General features: G+C 31.9%; 1 protein-coding gene across 2 annotated transcripts in view; it reads right to left on the bottom strand.

The window, feature by feature from the left end:
• PSMD14 (proteasome 26S subunit, non-ATPase 14) overlaps positions 1–21,733 on the bottom strand; it is a 99,516-nt gene that overhangs the window by 16,903 nt on the left and 60,880 nt on the right. For both annotated transcript variants that reach the window (XM_007494261.2, XM_007494262.2), the window contains exons 4-8: positions 21,453–21,524; positions 21,084–21,203; positions 18,899–18,969; positions 17,713–17,863; positions 3,746–3,853 (exon numbers count right to left, since the gene is read on the bottom strand). In XM_007494261.2, coding sequence (XP_007494323.1) covers positions 3,746–3,853; positions 17,713–17,863; positions 18,899–18,969; positions 21,084–21,203; positions 21,453–21,524 — 522 coding nt within the window. The remainder of the gene's footprint in view (positions 1–3,745; positions 3,854–17,712; positions 17,864–18,898; positions 18,970–21,083; positions 21,204–21,452; positions 21,525–21,733) is intronic.

The raw sequence follows: 21,733 nt of genomic DNA, 5'->3' as shown, positions 1-21,733 counted from the left end.
TTAAAACTATTCACTTAATTATGTAATAGGAAAATAGCAAAGATCATAGTAATTTGCTATTTAAAAGAAAAAAGTTACAGGTTAATTTTTCTTGACAACCAAATAAGAACCATGTTTTATGTTCTGCTTCACAAACTTTTAAAAAAGACTATGAAAATACAGGTAATCAGTCAAGCCTATAGGATCTATTCCAAATTCAGTAGTTAAGCTAGGTATTTAGAATTTGGGGGGAAAAGTTGTCATTGAAATTATCAAGGATTAGATAGTCCACATAAATCCATTTAATCTATGATATGTCCAAATTTGGAACAAATAATATTTCTAACTACTCCTAAGAGGATTAATGCTTTTGGAAATTTTTTCTGAGTTCTAGTTCAGTTATTATTTTACTGACATCCTGAATTCCTTGCTTACCTTTCTTTTCCATGCAGTGTAAAGGCCTTTTACAAAACAGCATTGATCTGAGTTATTTATTCTAAGCTTAGAGGGGTTTTCAAGAGGAATTAAGCAGGTGAATAGTAGGAAATTTGGGGGTAAACAAATGGCAAAATCCTAACAATTCCTTAATCAGTTCTTTATAGTGTGGCTTTATTATTTTGTTTCAAGTGACTTCTAAGAACATATGGCACTCATATTAAAAAGTAAAAAGACATTCTAAAAAAGGGAGAAAGAAGTGGCATTTTATTCATTGCCATTTTGACTTATCTCTATCTCTGGACCAAATAATTTAATTCAGGTGACATGAAAAATGATCAGATAAGTACAATGTTCTGTACAGAGCAGGTACCCAATTCTAATGAACAACAGCAATTATGGCAGATGGGTACTGTCAGGGATAGATGTGACAAGGAAGAATGGTGAGTGCTTCAGAGATAATAAAAACCACATTGTAGTAGTGCAGAATGTAGCCATAGATCACTGGGATCACCAGATGGGATGACATTGTGTACCACCTTATATAGTCCGTGTGCCTAGGTTTATAAAGCAAGTAAAGTGGATTCATATCCAAAAGGTTTAGGAATGGAACTTAATTTAGATCATGGAAAGTTTCAGATAAATGAAGAGACCCAAACATATGTAAAATCAAATCCACTGGGGCTGCCAGAATGAAGAATTCAATAAATATTACCCTGCTTCTCTATATAGCCTTTGCTAAGGGAAAGCAGGAAATAGACCCTGATTTGAATTGCCAATTGTAATCTAAACTTTTTGAAGGAAAAAAAAATTAGAGATTACGTAAAAGGCTTGATTGAGCTAAATTAAAATAACTTCAAATACAAAATTTCCTGCCCCTTATTATGCTATATACTTAAAAAAAAAAAAACCCTAAAATATTTTTCTAGCAGTATATATTTAAGTAGCTTTTTGGTGATGTTTATTTATTGTGGGTAGAAGGATGGTTTTTCAGAAAATTTAACATTGTAAAACAACACAAAGCTATTCTTGGGATCTGAAAATATTTTAAAAACACTTATATTTCCATGAGGTAGACTGTCAGTCTATCCTCATTTACTCTAAGTGTATTCTTGAAAAAAAAAAAAGAATTTCCCATTGTAGTTTTAATGATGACAAACCTAAAAAGAAAAATTTAGGTACCAATTAAGTTTCAAGAAGATCCTACTAATTTCTCAATAGTTCATAGATATGCTGGAGGTCAAATCACATCTTCTGTGTATATGATATATCAGAATAATTTTAAAAATCTCTAATACAGTATCATGATCAATGAGAAAACACAATTCAAATGTGGAGCTAATTGACACAAAGATAGATTGTTTAGAAATGTGTTATCTTTAGTATGAAATTACTATATTCATTATAAACAAGTTCTAAAAGTATCATTAATTGCCACAGAAGGTATTCCCATTTGGGTGGAAAGTTACTATAACCAGTCATATCAGAAGAGAGAAGGGGGTTATCAATGTGCCAACCTACTTTTAAAAAGCTGTTGACCCTTTTATTACATATTCTGATGAATATTTAAAACTCCATCAGGGAATATTACTGCTTACTTTGGTTCTTTCTTGTTTCCTTTCTTTATAGGTGAGTCTAAAATAAGTAAGGAAAAGATATAGGGTTTGTTCTGCTACTTTTTTTTAGCTTTGCTTCATTTGAGTATTTTAATATTTTAAAAGTGTCTTAAAACTGTAAAACACCAAGATAGATGTCATTCTGATGGGCACTATATAAACTGTGAAATAAATATATTTACAGATTTTAATTTGAAGAAAATCAATCTACAAAATAAAAGAAACAACAACACTGTAACTATATTACACGCAGGGCCCTATAACTTTAGTTTGGCTAATACTTTATAAGAAAATCTGAGAATTTCACGAAATACCTGAAAAAATAAATATGTGTAACCTGGACTCTAAGAAAAAAAGAGTCCATTAATAACATTTAGGCTTATAATTCACTTAATGTTAAAAAAAGTGACTTTAATTTAAATGATGAACTATGCAACAGGTGGCTGCTGACATGCAATTAGTAAACTTCTGGCAGAATTATATCATGCTGTAATCACAATGATCTTTGATTGTGAGATGCTACTTAACCTTTTGCAAAAAATAATGAAGTAGTAAGATGCTATGGGGGTTTACAAGGGAGGTCATTATTACAGGCTAAAAAGGTCCAGTAATATATTCTCTTGAAACATGCATGCTTGGGCTTGTCTATACCCAATCAAAAATACTAGTAGGTTATTTCATACTCATTATACTCTGCAGTTTTCACTTATAAAAATCAAGAGCAATACAATTTGGTTCTTTAACTCAGTATATGTTTCACTTTGATCAAGATTATTTTGTTAAGGACTGTTATAGAATTAGGTAAATCAAAATGTTAAATGGTCAAAATTTGATAAAGATTTAACTATGTTTAACAATCAAAGCCACAAATCCCCAAAGACAGTTATCTGAGAGTACTAGGTAGAAGGGGAGGTGTAATGGCTACTATATTGTCTTTGTTCCGTATGCTCTATTTAACCACATACACTACTATTTCTCTGCTTTTAATTAATCTTCAGAGAAGCAATTAGCTCTAAGGTCACAAATATTCGTGCATTTAAAGGCACATTTAAAATAATTTTATAGGCAATAAAGGTCTGTGTAAAAACAATGAGGCATGAGAATGATTCAAAGAAAACATTAATCACTCAAGAGGATACTTAGTGTCTGAACATAAACACTTCTACACTTTCTCGGCAACAAAAAATGTCTCATTTGAATGCCTGAAATATAGGCTCCAACTTTTAAAAACATTTTATATTTTTTCAAGGTTTTTTTTTTAACTTTAAAAGAGTCATGTAAAATTAAAAGGGGAAAAATTCCAGGAACATTAAAAATATCTGAAATTTCCTTTCACAGTTATCTGATTTTTACTTACTAGTTCTTCTTTGACTAATGCTGCAGAGAGGTCCCTTGATTTTTGGCAAGAGATGGCAACAGCTAAAAAGTGAAATGCATTCTACCCAAAACTATACCTAATAACATCACAAACATGCAAAATCAGAAAATATTCTCTAGGAAAAGATGCTTTTGAATGTTCCTAAAAGGGGTACCTTAATATTCAAAAGTATCTTTATTAAATCATTCAAGCCCCCATTATCAAGTATCTTCCAGAGAATTGTAAAGATGAGTAGCATACCAATTAGTATGACATATTAGGTTTTTAAATTACTAACCTGATAAAGGTCCCATATTATAAATCAAGAATTTAGCACATTATCAAACAGAGGCATTACCTGGATAGATGGCTTGTTTAAGTGACCCAGATTTGAAGTTGTTTGTCTAGGTTCATGTCCCAAGACCATCATATTAGCATTGATCAATCTGAAGGCATCAATAACAACCTGTAAAAACAAGGTGTCAGGTCAATTCTTTTTAGAGACAGCAAGTGATGATTCCAAGCAACAGTGGACAAGGCATGATCAACTTGCATCTGTTTTTGGCCTATTTCCAGAAAATCATTTAATTATAATATTAATAAAAAAGAGCCTCCTGCTGACTGTGCCATCAGCACACCACCCTCTATCTTGTAATGTAAGGTGACACCAATTATTACAATTTTCATGAGCTTCATGTGAGGAAAAATATTAATTTTGCATTCCTGTTACTGCAATACGTCATTGCTAAGCTTCTATTATATAGCCTCCATTGGTGTGCATATGTTTTGTCACCTAAATTTTACCTCATCCAAATGAATGACAAAGAGAGACTAAAACTGAAAGTGAGCACAAGGTAAGGGACCACAGCTAAGGCCCAGGCCTGTCACATCAATTATACCACCACGATACTTGAAATGACAACAAAATTATAGCCAGCAAGGAACTTGCCTCCTGTATTCTCTCCTAGTCAGATGCCTTTTACTCCTTGTGACTACGGAAGAGTTTGAATATCAGCCGATGGGTTTAAAAGTCCATACCAGTGTCATGATCATAAGTAAGAAACAATGTAAGAAGACCAAGGTCATTTGAGATTTAGGGGGCACAGTACATAAATGATAACCATATTCCTGGGATCACTGCAAAACAAAAACAAAAAACCCATGGCCAACTTCCTTCTGCTAAATTTAGTAAACATATTTTTAAAAAAGGTTTTGCATTCTTATACAACACAATTTTACCTTTTAGAGCTCTTTGCTGACTGAACACTAACCTCGTTTATTATCACTAAGCACTACATAAAGTTATAAATGTTATAAAGTTATAATTCTTTGAACTTTTAAAGAAAAATGTTTTGGTATATAAAACATTCCAAATATAGTTATTGTCCTTAGAACTCAAATAATGTAAGAGTTTTGTCTTTAAAATGTAAGCTATTGTTATAATGTAAGGAGAAACAAAGAATAAAAATGGGAATTAAGCTGTCTTAATATGAAAATAAAACAAATTGAAAAGGTGAATCTAAATTAGGGTTGTGCAAAAATGCTAGATATTAAAAAAGATAGTCTGAAGGAAAGGGGGGAGGGGGGGAAACACACTTTCTAAAAGACTGCCATGAAAGAAATATGTATTCAAGAGAGACAGCTGTTAACTGACTAAAACATCCTGAGAAATAGAGCATTTCAAGGTTTCTTTACTATAATGGCCAGTTAGTAAATGCATTTCAAACTGCTTATCTATATACCAAATAAAGTTCAATAATTTAATATGTATTTCATGATGAAAACGACCCAATTTAAAAATTCTATATATCAACATGGTCTGGTTGAATAAACATATGCTTCTAGAATCCATTTATTAATTTTATCATGCAAGTTATTTTTTTATTCATAAAGTAACAAAAATCAACACCATCTCCTAAAGATCTATATATTACTGGTGGAACATTTTCATTGGATGGCATAACTTTTAAGTGCATATCCATAATGAATTATTTGGTTAAAAAAGCAAGGGGGGGGGAAAGGAAACAATCTATAATTTTATTTTGGGGTGTGTGTATGGTGAACAAGTTAAAACATTTATCACAAGAAAACAAGAAATAATGACTCTGGAAGATGCTTGAATTTACTAGCTATTTTATCATACTTTAAAATAATGACACTTATACAGAAATGAAATTTGAAATGACCAGTCTTAACCTACTAATGGCAATATAACAAAAACATTATTATCTTGGTATATAATTACTTCTTCTAATATAGCTATTCATTTCCAATATAGGAATTGAGAGTACATGAAGGTTTAGCATTTTGGACTTTGCAGCACTGCCCAAAACATAATACTATTAATACCTATAAACTTTTTACACCGAACATTTTCTAACGAATGGTAATGCAGCAGACCACTATTTTACATGTGAAATCTCTATAATATTTTATAACCTTTCTAAACAGGTGTGAAACTTCATGAGAAGGAAAAGAAAGATCAGTTGAAGAGTTATCATGCCTTGTTAAATGAAATATAAAATTTCCAACTTCTACTCAGAAATCGAGGAAAAATATTTAAGCATCTAAATATATCATTCAACTAGTCTATGATGGATTATGCAAAATGAAATGAGTAAAGTAACAACTTCTTAATAGCATTTATAACCAATAGAAAACGAATACTTTAACTACACCAAGATTAAAGGAATTCACTGCCATCACTATAGCAACTGTCTTAAGGAAGCTAACATGCTGAACAACCTGCAGACCAAAATTAGACTTAGTACGCAATAAAAGCATAAATACAGCAAAATAACCCACATTTTAATTTTTGTACACTCTTATAATTGCTTTCTGCACTGCAAGAACAAATCGGTTTTTCCTTTAGAGCATATCAAAATAAATAGACTCATTAATGTCCGGTGTACTAATGAGCAATGGGTGAAGTAGGTGTTAATTATGCCACAGTAAGATTCAAGAAAAAGCCCTGGTGAGCACTTGGAGGTGTGTACAAGCTGAAGGCTTTTTTCTATGTTTGTGTATTTACAGCATGATGCAATAGAATGACAGCAAAGTGGTCACTGCATAGTTAAGAATGGAAATCTCAGACACAGCAACATGAACAGAGAACCCCCAAGGATTAATTAAAGTACAGGGGGAAAGTCCACTTTTTTTCAAATCTTTGAGTTTTTTCAACAATTCAATTTGGCAGTTTAAATTTTTTCTCTTCTTATAATGGATACACATGTCCATTAATCTAAGGCAGCCTACACCTTATTAATGCAAACAATTTACCCAAAACAGACTAACAAAATTACCTCTTAATATGTAAAAACAAAAACCTCCAAGCACAAGAAAGATGAATGTTTTCAGGAATATGACGATAGACCTTTAAAAATGCTTTCCCATGCTGAAGTCAATATACCACACTGAATCTCTATTCAGCATCCTGACCATTTAATATTTTCTGGTACAAGTGCCTTGAGACTTTTCAGAGGTCACTGCAACAGTAGACAGCTTATAACAAAACCATTAGCAGTTTGGCTAGCTTAGGGAAACCTCTTACTTTCCTTTTTTGTTTATTATCACTGCATGAATCTGCAGCATATGATAGTTTATAATTTCTCAGGCTTGTTAAATTCATGTTAAAGGTCTGTTTTCTTGTTGAATAAATTTTGTTCATATAATGCTGCCTATTTCATACACTCAGTCTTTAATAGCACCTTTGGTCTATGCGCAACTCACAGATCAAAACAGAGGACTAAAATAGGGGTTGATGATGCTATTTACATGTGTGATTCCTGCTGTCTTCTTGTTAGTAGCTTTAATATAATAGAAGACCTTGTCTGTTTTGTAATTAACACATCTTTACTGGAGAGATATTTGGAAGTGATTGCTGTGAATATACTGGTTAGTAAAATAAACACAATCACACACCACTTTCTGTTATCAGACAAATTTGTGAATTGTACACATTATACTCCAGATCAACAAACTGTGATATAACAGCCAAGTAGAAGACACATATTTATATAACCCTTTATTTTTCTGAAAATATGTATTCACTCTGACCTTGCAAATATAATTAGCTTGTGGGATGTGCGGATTTCAGTACCATGGTTGCTTTACTAATTGCAACTCTTGGAAATAGATACTAAATATTTGGAAGCTGCCAATACAAAATAAAAACTGCATCATTTTGTACATCTGTCTTAGTTTGTAAAAGCTTAATAGTTTGAAAATCAATAACTATGTTTCTTATTTACTCTAAGCATGACCAAGGGTCAAGGACTCAGAATTTGATTTTAGTAATGAGTTTGGTTTGAAGAGCCAAAACTGCAATCATTTCCAAATTAAGTTTAAATTCATGATTTTTTTGGCTTCACTAATGAATATGTTACAATTCATCCAATATGCTATTCATTTTTTAACTTATGTTCTTTTTAATCAGCTGCAGGTCACTCAACAATTTTTTAAAAATGCTAACCTATTTTAATAACCTATACTTTAATGTATACTACACAGAGCAATCTATATTTTTTGCAAATTCTCCTTTAAAGAGTTTACTAACAAGACATTTTAAAGGAAACTGCATAAATCTTTAGGCAATCTCTTTCTCTAAACTATCAATTCTTTGGATTTTCTTAGTATATAAGAAATTCCAGAACTTAAAAAAAAACAACAACTTTCTGGAAGCCTTTTAAGAGCTCTACATGCAGCTCACTATGAGATCTATTACATTTTAAAGAATTGTAATGTAAGCAACAAAAAAGAAAGTTTGGCTTGAGATTGCCATTTTCAGAACTAAGTCAATGATAAAATGTGAAGATTCTTTGTTGAAATTCAAGAACTCAATTTATTTTTTGAATTATGTATTTCTAAAGAAACGTGTTGGTGAATAAAGTTGATCTGTAAAAGATATAATATGAATATGCCAGGTGTGAAAATAGAGGCAATGTCCCATCTAAAATATCTTTTATCGCCTGCAAAAGACCTGTTATCAAATGCTTAGTTTATTTCTAGATTCTTTAAAAATTAAGGGGCAAATGACCTTGGAAGTGCTGCTGGCTTTATGACCATTTCGTTATTTATGCTGCTATGCACTGTCAGACATCTTTAAGAGAAGAACATCTCTTGTCCCTTGTAAACCCATAGCATTAAAAATTCAGAGAAATCTTACTTTTGATGCCATTTTCAATGAAAAGCACTAAGAACTGAAACTGACTCATGCCAAATACATATCACCGAATTGCTGTGATTGGGAGTCTCAAGTTTGCAACATGGAAATTATTTATAAAATGTCAATTTTAGCTCTGGAAAAGAGATTCCTATGAGTATGTACATTTTCTTGCTTTATCCTTGGAGAATTTCTTACTATGGCTAGATCTGTAGTACAACCTCAATATACTGGAAGTAGGGGAGCTGATTGCAGGATAATACATTTATCTTGACAAGTGAGGGCATGCATCAGAACTCCAATGGTAAGCCACAAGTTTTGAAGATACATGTCTTAATGAAAACAAAAAGGATTATTATAAAAATTAGTACAGCAAAACATATTGACTTTAAGTAAATTGAAGATTGGCTGAATTTCAGAAAACAAATTTAAGCAGCTAACATTTACTGCTTAAATCAGAGAACTGTTCAGAGGCTTTGGATGGCATTCTGGTAAGGTGGAAAGAGTACTAAATGTGAGAGTCAAAGGCTCTAGATATATATATGAACTCACAAAGGTTCAGTGACTCCAATACTCACTAGTTGTTCAAGTCACTGAACCTTTGTGAGTTCTAGGTTCCCAGTTTGTAAAAAGGAACAACAATACTTTCATGATCTATACTCACAAGGTTGTTGTGAGGAAAGTGTTTATAAACTTTAAATATAAATGTAAGCTACTATTTTGGTATCACAAAGCTAACCTCTTCTTTAGACTTCAAGAAACAAAACAAGAAATATAGTTGCAAAGGTATGTAATTCCTTAAGAAATTTTATATAAAAAATGCACCTAAGTATTATTTACATTAGATGTTAGTGTCAATTATAAAAAGAATGAATTAGTATGCCTTAGAGTCTTAACAACTTTATCACTTCAATATCCCTGGAGTCATATGCTCTAAATAAATAGTATCAAAGTTATCTTGAGCAAGCCTAGAAGCTGTTAATGCTGAAATCTGCTTAGTTAACGGAGTAGGTAGAATTCTCAGAATACTGTTAATCAAGTAGAATTTCCATGTCCAAGATAGAGGTCTCATAAAGCAATTCAGTAGCCTGTCTAAAATAAAAAGTTAATGTCATTTCATTTTCTAATGGGCTAGAACTGGCTCTGCTTTGGCAATCTCAAAACTCAAGGACTGATAAATCTAGAAACTATTGGTCAAGGCTAAAACATATTAGATCTCATAGGTATGATGCTTTTTAATGATCAAAGATCAATTGCTTTGCTAGGGATGGTTGTGTAAGTTACTCAGTGAGGCTTTCAAATGGTTCAATATTGAACATACCATTAAAGCAATATAAAAGTTATGCCAAGCATTTAAAAAAACTTCTACAACAATAGTTTTTCACCATTTTTTTCTTCATACATTTAAAATTTGATCAATACCCCTAAAAATAAAAATAACAGGTAGCTTTCTAAGGTTTATTTTCCCATAAATTTATCTGAGACTTCTGACTTTAAAACTACTGTGAGTTGTCTGTCACATGGACACAGGTATAGGTAAAACAAAATGTTGCCACTTTACCCCCGAGTTTCAAGGTTTTTTGTTGTGCTATCTTCTCCCATTAGATTGTAAGCTCCTCAAGGAAAAGAACTGTCTTTGTATTTTTTATTTGTATGCAAAGCCCTTACCACAATGCACATAGTGGGCATTAGAAATGATTAGTGACTAACTGGCTTTACTCTTAAAAGTCTCTGGCTCACAAACCTTCTTTTGGTAGGCAGGAAGTACATGTATTATACTTTGCTACAAAAATGGTTAACCGTGTTTCATAATATGCAGCATGACTATTCATGTTGTGGAGAAATTGTAGCATAGATCTGAAATCAAAAGTCTTAAGTTTGAGGCTCTGCTGTTTTACTGGCTAAGAGCTACACCCCTCAGGAATTCAATTAACTCATCTATGAAACAAACAGTTAGATTAGTTAGATTAAGTAATATCTAAGGACTCTTCCAAATCTAACATTCTGAGATTCTGTAGTAATGAATACCTAATTTAACTGTAGCTTTGAGAAAATGCTGAAAAAGGACCAATAGAGATCAAGGAATCTAAGAAGGAAGTCACAATAACCAATAACCAATCAGGAAACTCCTATTTCTTTGGGAGCAACAGTGATAAAACATTTAACCCTCCAAAAGTAATGGAATAGGGAGAGAGCCTTACAAGTACATGGGGGAGAAGAGGCAGCTAGGTGGCTCAGTGGGTTGAGAGCCAGGCCTACAGATGGTCCTGGGGTCAAATCTGACCCTTGAGACTTACTATCTGTGAGACCCTAGGCAAGTCATTTATCTCCCATTGCTTAGCCCTTACTACTCTTCTGCCTTAGGATCAGTAAGACAGAAGATAGGGGTGTTTTGTTTTTATTTTAAGTATATTGAGTGCAAAAGGAAAGACCCACAATGAAATGAAATTGAATGCTATGAATTTATAAAGACCAAAGCTTGGAAGGAAGAATTGAGAAGGCAATTCTTCTTTTTCCACATCTTTGGAAGGGTTCGGGCTCAAAGAGAACACTGCAAATAAATTCTTTTTCAATTTGCTAATTAGTTTTGTTGAACTTTTTTTGTTTTTTCATACAAAAGATGTCTCATTGGGAGAGGATTGGTGAAGAATACAGTGGGAAATATATGTGAGATAAAGACAAAAATCAACAAAAATGTATTTTATAGAAAAAAAATTAAAGTTCACATTGAGATAATCGTGCTTCCCCAAATGTGTAATCACCTCAATCATATTAAAATATATAAGAAACCAGAAACAATGATTCATTTTCTTTTAGTTCATCCCTTTTAGTGCTAAAGAATGGCCTATTTTTCTTATATAGCTTTTCTAATAGTGAAAAAGTGAAATAAGTATCAGATCATTGATATAACATAGCTACGAAACTCATGTTATAAAATGCTAGAAAAAAAAGAAATCAGTCAACAAATATTTATTAAGTATCAATATGTGCCAGATACTGTGCAAAGCACTAAGGAGGGTAAAAAAGCAAATAATAATTATAACCCTTAAGGAGTTCAGGTGAAATAACTAACAAATATGTACAAACAATCTACCTTTAGAATAAATGGGGAAAAATTATAAGGTATTAGAATTGAGAAAGGATTCCTTATAATTAAATCATTATTGAAGAATGCTACTGAAAAAGGACAAAATATAACAGGATAACTCTTAATAAGGTTTTAAAATTTGTTTTTGAGCATTCTGACCCAGTCTCTTTTAGAACTTTCATTATCCCTCAAAGGTACTATAAAGTCATAATGACTTAGTCAAAAGTTTGAGAGATAAGCGAGTATAATGGAATGAAGGGTGGAACTGGAGTCAGAGGAACTCAAATTGAATCCTGAATTTGCCAGGATTACTTGTATATTCATAGGAGAGTCACTATGTTTTTGGAACGTTTCCTAATTCAACACTTAATAGTGAATATATGAAGTGAATTTTTTATTAAGCAGAATTATGGAGTATGGCACAGGACTTAAGATTTAACTACTTTATTTTTTTTTAAAGATTTAACTTCTTTAGCACAGCTAACTATTTTCTTTCCAGTTATCTTGATAGATTGTAAATCAGTTTGCTACCAGACTTCAATCTGATTGTAAAAGTGAAAAATAGGAAGCAAATAGCACTTATTCTTATAGTCGGAGCTGGAAAGGGAAAGTTGGTTATGGCAATGAATTTATATTTTTTCTATTTAGTTTTTCTAAATTCCAGTTAACGAGTAAAATATTTATATAATGAATATTAAAACCAAAAAAGAGGAGGAAAATGGTAATTCTAAAATTTTGCAATATTTATAAGATTTGGGAATTTGGAATTATAGTTGTTAAACTTTTAAAGCATAATGTCCAACAATAAACAAATTGGCAGAATCCTTACTGACAATCTTAACATCTTGGTTTTTTTTTTTTTTAATAAAAGTTGTCCTATCAAAAGTGAATTGGACTGAAGTGACTATGCTTATGTTTACTTCTTATTCTTAAAGCTAAATGCAATATATAACATATCTTTCTGATATGTTAGAGGCCTAGTGCAGACAAAAGTCTTTCAGTAAATAAACAACTAAGCTAAGAACTGGAATAAAAACTAGTGATCATTGGCTCACAACCTCTAAAGCCAAATTCCGACCATGACATTACTATAGTCCTTTTATTAAAACATATTCCTGGGAGAAATTACCTAGAAATAGTATCAGGTTGTCTAGAAAATATGAAAGGAATAATCTCGCTAGTCCTTAATAGCTTCACCTTCTTAAGAATTTTACACAAATATTCACTGATAAATTTTCAGAAACATTTATTTCCTACATCTGTGTTTTGACCTTGCTCCTAACCATCTTAATTGACTAGAATTTAAAATTTTTAATTTTAAATAAAACTAATAAAGAAATCTTATAATATTTAGAAAAGTTAAAACATCATACAATTTGAATTTTCTTATACATATTTGTTAACTAAGTAAAGGATCCATCCTGAGAAAGGAAGTATCATTCTAGATGTCTTTCCTAGGGCTCAGAAAAGTGAGTTATTACAACACCTTCTCTCTGTCCTTCTCCTTTTCCACACTAGCATCCAATTTCCTGTTCTTTCTCTAAGAATGCTGAAAAATAACTGATTTGCAACTGATTTTGCACTGTGACAGATGCCTGAATTTGAAGAAGTGAAATTTTCCTTATTTATAATAGCTCCTGCACCTAGAAGACTTTCCTTACTTATCTTTGCTTAGTCCAATTGTTCTTCAAGGACTCAATTTTAGTCTTAGCTTCTCCGTAAAGCCATTCCAAACAATATTGTCCTTTGTTGGTCTCATATTCTTTTGCATTTAATGTATGCACACAACTACTACCTTATGACCTATTTGTATCACACAATTTTAGGAAAATGTCTGGTAACTCTCTAATGGATCTTGCCTCATCGTGTAGGATTGAAGAGTTAGTGTAGGAAGGAGTCTTTTAGAAATATCATCTAGTTAAACTCCTTCATTTTTCAAATTAAGAAATGGAGTTTCAGAAAAGAGAAATGACAAAGTCATGAAGGTAAAGAATAAGCTAAGAGCTGAATCTGAACCCATATCCTAACATCAAATATAAAACTCCTTCCACTCTGCCATAGTTCTTTTTATAAGTTATTTGTGGACAGTCTCTATGATAATATTTCATTTGAATTCCAAAATTCTTACTATTTTGGAACTATTCAAACTCTACCTTCCCAGAATAAAGCCCAAACCAAAAAACCATTTGCTGACTGGATTACAATGTAATAAAAAAAAATCCATCTGGAAAATTCTCAATATTCAAATGGATCCATAGGCTCCATTCCCAATCCTCATTTTTTGTGTAATTTTTGCTCATGTCCTTTCCATAAGTTCACCACAGTAGGTCCACCCAATATGCTGAATACTTTCCTCAACTTTTTAGACTTAATGAGGATATTAATGAATTTGGCTGTTCAGCCATCTCCTTCATCACATGACCAATCTATCTTTTCTTCCTGTAACTTATTTTCCTGATGATATATACTATATGTATACTGATTATCATAGGAAAGTCCTCTAAATGGCAATATGTCAAAAGAAAACCAAGTAACACACACATGGAACACCCCTCCCCAATAAAAATCTCCTACAAAAAATGGGATAAATGATTACTGTTATTTTAAAATAATTTCCTTAGAGTACAGATACAGAAAAGAAAATCTGAAACTGGTCAGTTGCTTACAGGACTTTTGTTGGAACCTTGTTGGATGTATAATATCAAAACCTATTTAACAACTCTTTTTATTCTAAGTCAAAGAATAAGAGATCAAGAGATGGAAGGGATTACAGAGGTCATCTAGTTCAAACCCCTCATTTCACAGAAGAGGAAACTTCAAATTTCAGGGAATGACTTACCCAAGGCTGAACAGGTAATGTGAGCCGGGGGACATATACCTAGGTCATGTGACTCCAAAGCCAGCAACTTGCACTGCATCACTATCTTCCCTGAACTAAGTGGTAAGCAAGTAAGGCAACAAAACCTTAATTCACCAAGCTAACTGAATGTTAGATGAATAGATGGGGTCATATGTGTGGAAAGTATATAAAGCAACATTTGCAAGCATGAAATTCATGTTTCAACCTGAGGAACAGGTCTCTGAACTGGCACATTTTACAAATAAACTAAGGAAGCAACTACCTTAAAACAGTATCATATTTCTTATTATTTAGCTCATTCAACAGTAATTTCTGGCAATAATGACTATACTAGAATATTACACAAATACCCTTGGTTGGCATCACTATAATACATGTTAGATATGCCAATTATGTACATGCCTTAGTTCAACCAAGGCTAAAATGTTAACAGCCTATGAATCTGCTGTTATTTTCTGCTTCCATGTTCTTTTCTTGATTATAGACTGCTAGTTGGAAAATATTAGGTTTGTCTAAATCAATTTATGCAATGCCAAGCTCAAATATCACTCATACATAGGTCATTTATATATTTGTACTATGCAATGTGGTAAGGAAAGATTTCAGGATGGGTAACCAACAATTTAATCAATCTGTAAAAATCACTTTTGTTGTCGAAAATGACTTAAAATAATCCTTTAGCTTACTTTCCATTTCTGAAATTTCTACATCTGTTTACATGGCAAAGTCTATAATACTTTAATGATGTGAAAAACATCATTAATGAACGATAAAACTGATGAAATATGATACTCAGAATATTACTTAATAAACAATAAAATGGGATATATAAAAAAAACAGATAAAAGTTGCTTCCAAGAGGTTCATGGATAAAGATCTATAGTCTCAATTTAAATAACTTGCATATGTTTTACAATTTCAACTCTTGAGTCAACAGTTGCCTCATAATACATTTTGACAGCTTTGATAAATTACATATGAAAAATACCGGTAAACTTAGGAATTTAAAGTCATATAACCAATAAGATATTTGGAATGATATTTACTTATATTCATTATAGTTCTTATAATTTTGAGACAATTCTGAAAGAATTATAATTTCCCAAATTTACTTAGACAATTTATGTATATGGGACTAGATGCTTTTTTGGCATGATATGAAACAACTCAATATTAAAAGTAAAACAAATTATGTGAATCATTCAGATTAGAGATCTATATAGACTTAGCTCAAATATTTTCCCATATCAAACACAAAACCTAGATCATGCAATTTTTTTATAATTTCAAGATGTTAAGACATGAAAACTATTATAAAATTTTCATTATGACTATTTTAGAATGTGGCACAAATCTTACTGCATTTATTAATATTTCTATATATCAAAACCAATATGAATGATTAAAAGCCATATAAATCAACATTTTATAACCTACGTTATGTTTTAGCTAGGTTTTTAATTCTCAGAACTGTAACGTTCTGTGTTAAAAGAAATAAGACTGCTTTTTTCCACTATGTCGAAGTTCATTTTTTTTTTCAAAGTACCTCCTTCTCAGTTAAGTCAAGCTAACATGGAAATTCAATCTGTCAGTTTCTAACCAATGCTACAAACTAAAGTGCTACCTTCCTTTAAAACCAGGCCTCAATGATTACTCATCACTTAAACATGGCAGGAAATTTTTGAAAGGAATACTTGATATTCCAATGTGAAAATTATTGAATATTTTTAAACAAAGAGGACAACATTTTGATGGCATTAGCTGGAACAAAACAAAGAGTATTTCATATGAGGAATGTGAATTAAAATTTTGTGGTGGGATACCATAAGTTAATTAAAAAAATGAACACAATTTAATTTATTTTTTCCTCGTACACCAACTAAATAATCATATATAGTCAAAGGAATTAAATGAATCAAAAGATTTTTATCTACCAAAGTATCAGATGCTATTTATTTTGAATTCTCTTATGTGCTAGTTTCTTTTATTTCTTTTGTGGATAGCTTCTATCCTGAAAAGCTAAATCAAGACTAATAAGATCATGATTTAGGAAAGACCCCAATTTTGATCCATCATAATGATATCACGTCAGAAATGGTTGGACTATAAATTCATAACAGATGAGCACTCTGAAGTAACAGTAATATTTTGTTTGTCTGAGCTAGTGAACAGATATAAATGTAATCTGCACTACTACTATAATACAGGTCTGATATATTGCAAGTCAATATTTATTTTAAGTACTATAAAAAGTATTTATAAAATTGCATAAAAAGATTTCATAAATATATTGTGATCTTAATGATTATTCTGCACTACAATGGAAATACATGCTCAAACAAGACACCTCAGCAGTATTTTAAAGCAGTAACCACCTAGCCAATTTCTGTACGTTCTGTAGTTTTTCTAATCCACTCTCCCTGTGGTTGAGCAAAATCGAATTGCCTCTCACATTTGCAGACAGCTCTGTGAAGGTGATAATAGAGCTGCTCCCTGCTGTCATGAGGCAGGAAATAGGAAAATGGCATATGGGGCTAGAAAGAAAGAAATAAAAAAAAAGAACTAAACAAGAACAAAAGAGATTTCAACAAAGGACAACTATAACCCAATATGCTTTGCAAGTTAATCTCTTTTCAGAATCATTTAACATACTTAATCATTCATCTGCGTCCTCACTCAAAAATGTGAATGGTTGAGACCCAGTCTTTGGGGCAAGTTTTCATTGTCTAAAACATTTGGAACACATAATGCCAAAAAGTGTCGTGTGCAACATCTGCAAAACAAAGCCTTGTAACTAGCTATTAAAATGCTGTATTCAGCCCCACTTACTATTCATAAATGTAGTTTGTTTAAACTATTTGTCAAAATATTAATAAAACATTTTGGGTCTGGGGTTATCACTTCTAAATGTTCTTTCAAACAATAAAGGGTTAAAGACATACATTTATTTAAATGGAAGCTGACTAAATTTGGAACAAATACAGAATTTAAAATTGGAAAATAATATTCTTAACATACAAGGGAAATATGTTTATAGATTTTCATGATTGGCTGATTAATTTCAATTTTGGATTGAGTCTAATTATGAAAACTTCCCAGAAGAAACATTTTTATAGTCAAATAAATAAATGGGCCACTGAAATGCTGTGCTAATAAGAAAGGACCTAGATATACACCCACCAACACCTCACACCCCCAAAGAAAAACAAACTCTACCTTTCCTTTGACACTCTGAATGGGATCCACTACGACTGCCACGGCTCTTTCCGACAGGGCTTCAAAGCTCTGCTGAGTATTGATATCCACACCAGAAAGCCAACAGCCAAAGCCAGGGTGACTGTGATACCAACCAACAACCATCTCAGGCCTGAAACAAAGAGGGCATTCAGGGACTCCTAATGGAAGTAGTAAAACATTTATGATATGAAAAGAAACACTCCACTAACAGGGTATAAATTAAGAAGAGATGAAAAACACACAGGTGTGAAAAAGCACCATTAGAAACACTGAAATTATTCACCGTATTATCTCTTGAAAACATGGAAATGAATCAGTGTGACAAAGGAGTGCTATCATTAAGAGATGCACATTAGCAGTGGTGGGTGAGGCTCACAGTTTTTCACCCTGTTGCCACACTTTCCTGGAGCCAGTTTTTACCTTTCAGCATTCAAGTAAACATCGACTCTTTAACTCCTTAACTCTGGGAGTTGCCTTCTCCAGACACAAAGTCCATCATGAACAACGGACACTGGGATCCACTGTCATGAAAGTATTAAATATCAATTAAACCAGCAGTAGAACTAGGAACTCAGTCAAAAAGCAATTTACACTGTTCTGTTCAGCTGCTGAGCCTTTTGTTAACATGAATTTTGAAGTTTTTTCCACAGTAAAAGAATCTGAGCAAAAAAAAATGACAACTGTTGAGAGGTTTAGCCTGAAATCACCAAAATTGATAAGATTGTGTTTTACTACTTTTTCTGTCTTTACACCTAAATGGTAATTCACATGCCTATAGATATAATTAAATATTCAAAATACGAATATACTTGTAACTATCAAAACATGTGGAAAACATAAGCTCTTTCAATTTTAAGTGATTAGATAGTAAGTCCATATGCTGAAGAGAGGGGAGCTACAGCACAGGCTGACTACGTGAGAGTCAAGAATTTTAATGTGAGGCAATTCGCTGGTTGGCAAGTTTTTATGATTCCTGTAATTCAGGGAGGGAAGAGATAACTAGGTAGGTGATGCAACTGATTATACTTTTATGTCGTGAATTTTTTCAGTGATAATATCCATAAATACACATAACTATAAGGTGTGTATCTAAAAAAGTAAACAGTTTATATAGCATATGAAATGTTTTCGACTACTTATTTATGTGTTGATTTGAAACCCTTACCTTCCCGTCTGCTTCAGCATATCCAACATTTTGGCTTGGAATACTGGATCAACTGCCTCTACACTGACACCCTGGTTTAGAAAGATGATTAGCTTTAGCACATAAGGAACTTTGGAGAGAACAAAACAAACAAAAAAACCTTGACATGCAAGGTGAACTGACAATTTCATAGAAATAACTATGGAATCTTTTTAAACTTGAGACAGCTTAATTCCCTTGAATTATCTAGTCATTTTACATAAGATAATCCTTTGAGGAGATTATCCTTAAAAAACAGGTCTTTCATTCAGTTATATTTAAAATTTTCCCCAAACTTCTCATAGTTTATAACTTTGGAAAATTTGATTCACTTTTTATACTTTATGACCAAACAATTATAAAATTATTTAATTTCTGGATGGATCAGAAGTTCATCCTGTCCTAACTTTGTCTCCATTAGTCAATAAAAAAGCATTTACTAACCCCATGGAGAAGATCTTGGATGACTGTTATGTTTCCTTTCCAACTTTAAATCTGTGACCCTTTAATCTTAGGACTAGTTTGATCAAGTTGCATTCTCAATAGGCAGGTAAATATTCTGCATTTATGTGGGTAGCATAATAAAATCTTAAATATTTTTCTCACAGAAGAAAAAAAGATTTTTCAGTGACAAAAATCCATGGAAATAATCAACTGGTAGCTTCAAGTGTTCTGTTCTTGGTAGTCAATTTAAGAAACTACATTGTTGTTATTTTGTCTGTTAAGCGGGTCTGAATACACAATTTGAGCACTGGCTTACTTTGACAATAATAATTACCTCAAACACAAACTACTTTCCAAAAAAGCTAGATCTGAAAATCAATCACCATGCCTTTAAAGTTAATTATTTTTTAGACAAATTATCCAAAATGGGATTTTTCTGAAGAAAGAAAAATCTCTCAGAAGGCATCATTTCTTTGTAAGACCATTCATTATAAATGTATAACATTAGAATGTGAACACTGTTTAACTTCAATATTATGTAAACTCACTAGCAAACAAATATTTCCTCAAAAGAAATCCTTAGTATTTTGGTCTGAAAATTAAGAATTAACCTTTTCAGAGAGAAAACTTTCTACTATTATTTAGTGATCCAAATTACTACCTCATATTATCTTGTAGACAAGTAATTACAGAGAAATTATGAGATCTGCTTGTGTACAACTCTAAATAAGACAAGGTGTGCTTGCCCCAGAGGGACTAGTAACAGTTAATGAAGAAATTTGCTGATCTCTGTTAACTTATAATTAAAAGAAAAGCTATAGAATAAACATAATGTCTCATGATTTTCTCCCTCAAACTTTGGCACTGTGCATTTAATGTAACAAGCGCAAACATGTTGTCATTGCTTTTATAAGCCCAAATATATATTTTCCCTGGAAACAATTCTGTATTTAACCATGTGAAAATATGAAAAAATAAATACAAGGAAAAAATGAATTCTAACAGAATGAATATAGCATGGTTAAATTAAGAGTAATTTAGACATTTATCCTGTTGTATATATTCTGCCCTAAGTACCTGCTTTGCTTTAATTCCCACAGAGCTATAAAGGATTTTTCTGCTTATGTTGATAGTAGAATGTTTAACATCTTTAAAACCTTATGAAAAAATATAGAAAATGCACCTATTTATACCGATCAAATATATTTCCTACAAAACCAGAATACATTAAGAGGAAACAGAGTGGATTCCTTATATACCAACAAAGTGTATACTTTTATAAATAATTTACCTCACCTGGGTAAAAAGACATTTTCTGTGATTTCTTCAAATTACATGCTTAATACTTAGCAAGAATAGTTATAACCATATAGTCATGTATTTTAAAATATTAGAAAAAAGGGATATGTTTTTAAAACAATGGGAACAATAACCAAAACTTACTGAATTCAAACTTAAAAGTGGATTTTCAAACACAATACTGTATCTTGTTCTTTGTATATGCAGTAAGTTTAATGTTATTTTGTTTCAAAAGCTAAAGTATTAATAAAGAGATCTATACGCAGGACATGGTGTAGAAATTTCTACAATCATTGCTATGATTTTTTTTTTTACTGTTGGGAAAAAAACAAAAACAAAAAGGAGCAGGACAAAAAGTTATTTTGCATTTAGAAAAAGAAAAAACCCACTTTTACTTGCAGGAAGAAACTGTAAAAGTACTCACTGTTCCTGACTGTGGCATAGCAAACACATCAATCACTCTGACGGTGTAATCATCAACAAATTCTCCAAGCATCAAACCCATAACTTCCATTGGAACTCCAGCACGACCATGTTTTAACATCTGTAAGGAAGAATGAATATTACAACTGGATTTAAAGCTTTATCTGTCTAAGAAATCTACTTGAGATTTCTACCAACTAATTTTTCTTCAGAGGGGGAAAAATGCTCTTCATTTTTACCTGTTTAAAATAAAAGGTTCCATATGAAAGTGTCAAGTAACATGAAATATATTTGATACTGAAATAGTAAAAAGTCTAATAAAGCTGCAAGAAGGGCAAAAAGACATACTAAAGTAAGTGGCTCTACTTACTTTCAAAAGTGCCAAAGAAGAGATATAAACTTGTTCTGCTGTATCTACTGCCGGAGCATCTGTAGGTGGCCCCTAGAAAACAAGATAATTAACAGATACTATCAAATACTTGCTATTAACTAACCCATATTAACAAAAAATAAATTCAGTGTTTATGGGTCTTATTTGCTTAAACAATATAAGGAGTGTAAAGGAGAAAAAATATTTCCCCATATCAACCTAGTAGAAAAACCCCAACTACCCATAAGTCTTTCAGCAAAAGTAACCTACCTTCAGCAGTA

This window comes from Monodelphis domestica, chromosome 4, assembly GCF_027887165.1.
Source record: "Monodelphis domestica isolate mMonDom1 chromosome 4, mMonDom1.pri, whole genome shotgun sequence".
NCBI classification, from domain to species: Eukaryota; Metazoa; Chordata; class Mammalia; order Didelphimorphia; family Didelphidae; genus Monodelphis; species Monodelphis domestica.
This window is presented reverse-complemented; position numbering and strand designations above follow the sequence as displayed.